Source organism: Tarenaya hassleriana, unplaced genomic scaffold (genome assembly GCF_000463585.1).
Source record: "Tarenaya hassleriana unplaced genomic scaffold, ASM46358v1 Cleome32, whole genome shotgun sequence".
Lineage (NCBI taxonomy): Eukaryota > Viridiplantae > Streptophyta > Magnoliopsida > Brassicales > Cleomaceae > Tarenaya > Tarenaya hassleriana.
In genome coordinates this window covers 1,578,071-1,582,463 of record NW_010966372.1, presented here as the reverse complement: position 1 = coordinate 1,582,463, position 4,393 = coordinate 1,578,071, and the positions used below count along the sequence as shown (strand labels likewise).

The following is a 4,393-nucleotide window of genomic DNA, read 5'->3' as shown; positions in this document are numbered from 1 at the left end:
ATATATATATATATATATATATATATATATATTTCAATTGATTTTTCAATTAAAATTCAAATTTTCAATCGATATCCGTTGGAATTCCGTGGAATTTTTAAAAAAAAAATTCCAAAAAAATTTCCAACCGGCATCCGTTGGAATTCCGTTGGAATTTTTTAAAAAAAATTCCAAAAAAATTTCCCATCGAAATCCGTTGCAATTGTTTTCTAACCAACATCCGTTGGAATTCCGTTAAAAATTTGCAACCGATTTTTCCAACGTTAGTCCGTTGAAAAGTTCCAACGGATATCCGTTGGAAATACCGTTGCAAATTTTAAACCCAATTTTTCAATTGAATACGTTGAAAATTCTGTTAAAAATTTTCAACGGACGTTTCCAACGGATATCCGTTGGAAATTTCAACAGAATTTTAACGGAAATCGTCGTTGAAATGCCGTTGAAAATCCGTTGAAAAATTTTCAACAGACAAATCCGTTGGAATTCGATGATTTTTTTGTAGTGGATAACAATAAAATATGGGATGTCTACGGGACGCTTCCATTTTTCCTTTATCTATCTATATGTGTATAGCCAAATTCTCGGCGACTTCACCTTCGTTTTTTTTTAATCCAAGTTACTTCTTTTTTTTTGGTCCCACCATGGACCCCTCGATATGTTCACACTTGGACTCCAATAAGTCAACCCAGCCACTCCTACGTTGTTGGTGTCTGGAGAAAGACCTTTGAACGTTGAAAGATTCATCGTCAATAAATCGGACATATAGATATCTTGTTGCTTATCATATTGGAATTGTTGATCATTACTATAAGCCTTAAACAAACCAGGTTAGAGAAGTTACCACGGCAAACACAACTCGGTTTTCCAATCAAAATTGCTAACTTGAGTTTTTAGCATTACATGCCTTTTGTCACATTCTGACGCATTCTTACAAAAATTGACTAAGAGAACAAATAAGAATCTGAGCACGAAAAAGACCTTTTCTTTTCTCTTTCCGACTGTTTGTTCCACTTGCAGTACTGAAGTACTTGTGCTGCAGTAAAGAAAATGAAGTTTCGAAGCCTTTGCTTGGCGACATACCCCTAGTGAGGACTAGTATTCCCTGTGTAATGATCATGAAGATCATGCCATTCCCCGTTAAGATCATGTACTCGACCAGCTTTAGTTTAGATAATCTTCTCAACCATCATTTCATGTAGACCATTCTGCAAAGAGAAAGAAGACGCCTAGTTAGTACAAAATGATTGAATGCACAACTAAAATCCATAGGCAAGTAGATATATACCCCGTCCAATGTCTCCCATCTATATTTTGGTATCATCTGACAGTTGAGAAAATAATGGGTCGTCTAGAGATAATAGTCAAGGAAATGTGTCCTGCTTGCAGAGTTTGTCGCCGTATAAACTGTTCATGATCACCGAGCAGAAGCAACAACACTCTAGAGCAACAAAAAAAATGATGATGAACATCCCTCCATGGAAAGCCAGAAGTGAGAGAATTAAATGCTTGAAAACTATCTATCTTTGTTTAAGAGGAGGGACCTAGTATTTGATAAGAGCAGGAAGCGATGCATGAAGTTCTGACAAACACTGGAAAATCCAGTTGAGTAGTTGTTCTCTCGGTAGCTCCAAAAGAAGTTCTGCCTGTCGACCAGGTAAAGTGGTAGAGTGAATATGGGATTTGTGAGTGAGAAGTGTCGCAGGCTAGATTAATTTAGCTTAAAGAGAAACATTGAGTACCGTTATCTGATCCCCCCCATAAATCAAGGAACTTCGGTAAGTGTCAGAAATCATGGAATCAGTAATCAGCTTGTAAACCTTCTTACTCATCTTTGTTTTCATGCCAACCATCTTGCCCGCCACATAAATTCTAATGATCCCAAGATCCGCAGCCATGCGTCTGACATATAGCTTCTTCAATATTATCTCCATAGAGTAAGGTTCTTTTCCATATTGACGACGCAGGTTCTCTGTAAATTGCATAAGACTCCACATGTCTCTCTCGGCAGCTTTTTCAGCTTCATTAATGATCTCCAAAGGATTTTCCAGGCGATTTATGTACTCAGAAGGAAGACGAGGATTTATATTTATGTCAATCTGGGATGCATAACCAAAAAGAAGCATGAGACCCACAATATTGTTATATGATTCAGGCAACACCTAAGTCTCATGTTTAGCCTTTATAGATTCAATCAATAAACTTAGTATCATACACTGATCAATATAAATGACGTTGCCCATAAAGTGACAATACCTGCACCGAGTCATATGGAACTGTAACAATACGATGCTCCTCAACCTGCGAACAACCGAAAAGGTAGCCTCACAAGTCAATAAGCCAGCATTTCAGGAGGATGGCTAAAGCTTCGACCTCAAGATTATTTAAGAGATAAGAGAAAGAATCATGAACCACAATAACCTTTGACAAACTCTCGAAAAGCATTTCAAAGAAGAGATCAATGCCCACATTTCCAACATCCCCTGTCTGCTGCTCACCAAAGATTGTGCCGAAACCTCTTATACCCATATCCCTTTCTGCAAGTTGGAAACCTTGTCCAAGTTCACGGCACTCTTCGAGAGCAGCAAGTCTTTCCTGCATTGCAAAAAACAAACATACTGGGTCATTGCCCCAATGTCAAGCTCAAAAACATGCATAGTTAATTAACTATCAAAAGAGAAAGGTCAGCAGAAAATCGAATACCAATGCTTGATCAGACAGCAAAGACTTATCAGGATAAAATAGGTATGCATGAGCTTCTTTATCAGCACGACCAACCCTTCCACGTAACTGTGAAAACAAAAAGGGAAGATGTCTTAGGAGTTGAGCGCAATCACAATAAAACAAAACCAAATGAACATATAACTTCAAGACCTGGTATAACTGAGCAAGTCCAAACTGTTGAACATCCTGAATAACTATGGTATTGGCATTTTGAATGTCAAGCCCGCTTTCCACAATATTAGTGCATATGAGAATTTTAATTTCTCCTTGACCAAACCTCTCCATGGTGTCCTCTAGTTGTTTTGAGTATTGCTGTGAATACATGATTGCAGAAGAATAGTCAACAATAACACAGGAAGCTTTCCGTTATAAGGATTCTGTGAAAAAAACAAATTAGCATCCAAATTGTCTAAGGAGACTAAAAAGGACCAGTACATGCCTTCCCATGTGCAATTGCAATATCAACATCCGGAAATGCTTCTGTGAGAAAATCCATCACTTCTTCAAGTCCTGACAAGCAAGAATGAGGTAAGTATTGAATCAGAATGGAGAAACCTCAAGATTAACAAATAGAATAGTATCCAAGAAACCTGAAGATTAACAATTAGAATAGAATCATAGAATCCTCACGAGTTTACAGGTTATTAGCTTTAATAATAAGGTCCTTATTCAAGGTTCCTATCTATTTCCAAATCCAAATATAGGGAAGAGATGAAACTAATCACATGAAGCGAGGGCGAGAGAGAGAGAGTAGAGAAGAAAGCATCTAGAAGTGCTACCTTTAATACGAGGCAAGACATAGAAAACTTGGCCACCACGATGCAGCTCGTGTTTGATTGCTGCTATTACTTTTGCCTCACTGAATGATGAAAGATGAGTTCTTATTGGTAGCCTTTCTGGAGGAGGTGTTGAGATTAAACTGAAAAAATAAGGTATTAAGAGGCTGTTTAGTCTTGTGCAGCGTCTTCTGTAAACTTAATGAAGCTTCGTAACGATCATTGTACTACCTAGCATCCCGGAATCCTGTCAAAGCTAAGTATAGCGTTCTTGGTATGGGTGTCGCAGATAGAGTAAGCACGTCCACTGATGTTTTGAAAGATGCAATCTTTTCTTTTTGCTTGACACCAAACCTCTGTAAAGCAGATCATTTCACTTATGCCAGGAATCATTCTGATAACATGGACTGTGAAAAATACAAGAATTCAGGGGACGATAACACAAAGATTGCAGCCTGACCTGTTCCTCATCAACCACTAGAAGGCCAAGATTATTGTACACAACCCGACTCCCGAGAAGTGAGTGAGTGCCCACAATGATATCTAGATGTCCATTTTTTATCATTTCTAGGTATTCCTCCTTCTCTGCTTTAGTCTGCAAAAAGGTCCAATCAGTGATTTACAAACGTGAACATTTTGCGTTAAGCTGAGTATCTTTATGAAATGCACAACCTCCAAATGGCATTTGGATGTTCAAGGATCCACAATATGGGATTATCTATTTGCAACAGAACAACTGCGCAGAAGAAATTTCACTAGCATAGAAATTTCCAGTACCTGGAATCGACTCAGAAGGCCAACCTTGATACTTGGATACAGGGAAAAGCGTTCTGAGATTACGTCAAAATGTTGTTTCGCTAAAACAATTGTTGGCGCCAAAACCATAGTTTGTTTTC

The 4,393-nt window shown here is 38.1% G+C and overlaps 1 protein-coding gene across 2 annotated transcripts in view; it reads right to left on the bottom strand.

Annotated features, from left to right (window-relative positions):
• Nucleotides 1-1,137: 1,137 nt before the first annotated feature.
• Nucleotides 1,138-4,393, bottom strand: part of LOC104821142 (ATP-dependent DNA helicase At3g02060, chloroplastic) — a 4,848-nt gene continuing 1,592 nt past the window's right edge. Inside the window, exons 4-16 of one of the 2 annotated variants that reach the window (XM_010551942.1) lie at nt 4,275-4,393; nt 3,958-4,092; nt 3,729-3,853; nt 3,501-3,640; nt 3,161-3,231; nt 2,872-3,033; nt 2,701-2,787; nt 2,419-2,592; nt 2,254-2,298; nt 1,740-2,096; nt 1,542-1,643; nt 1,286-1,438; nt 1,138-1,205 (exon numbers count right to left, since the gene is read on the bottom strand). In XM_010551942.1, the coding sequence (XP_010550244.1) occupies nt 1,542-1,643; nt 1,740-2,096; nt 2,254-2,298; nt 2,419-2,592; nt 2,701-2,787; nt 2,872-3,033; nt 3,161-3,231; nt 3,501-3,640; nt 3,729-3,853; nt 3,958-4,092; nt 4,275-4,393 (1,517 nt within the window). In that variant the 3' untranslated portion in view covers nt 1,138-1,205; nt 1,286-1,438. The remainder of the gene's footprint in view (nt 1,206-1,285; nt 1,439-1,541; nt 1,644-1,739; nt 2,097-2,253; nt 2,299-2,418; nt 2,593-2,700; nt 2,788-2,871; nt 3,034-3,160; nt 3,232-3,500; nt 3,641-3,728; nt 3,854-3,957; nt 4,093-4,274) is intronic. The other variant, XM_010551941.1, reaches the window with a different exon arrangement.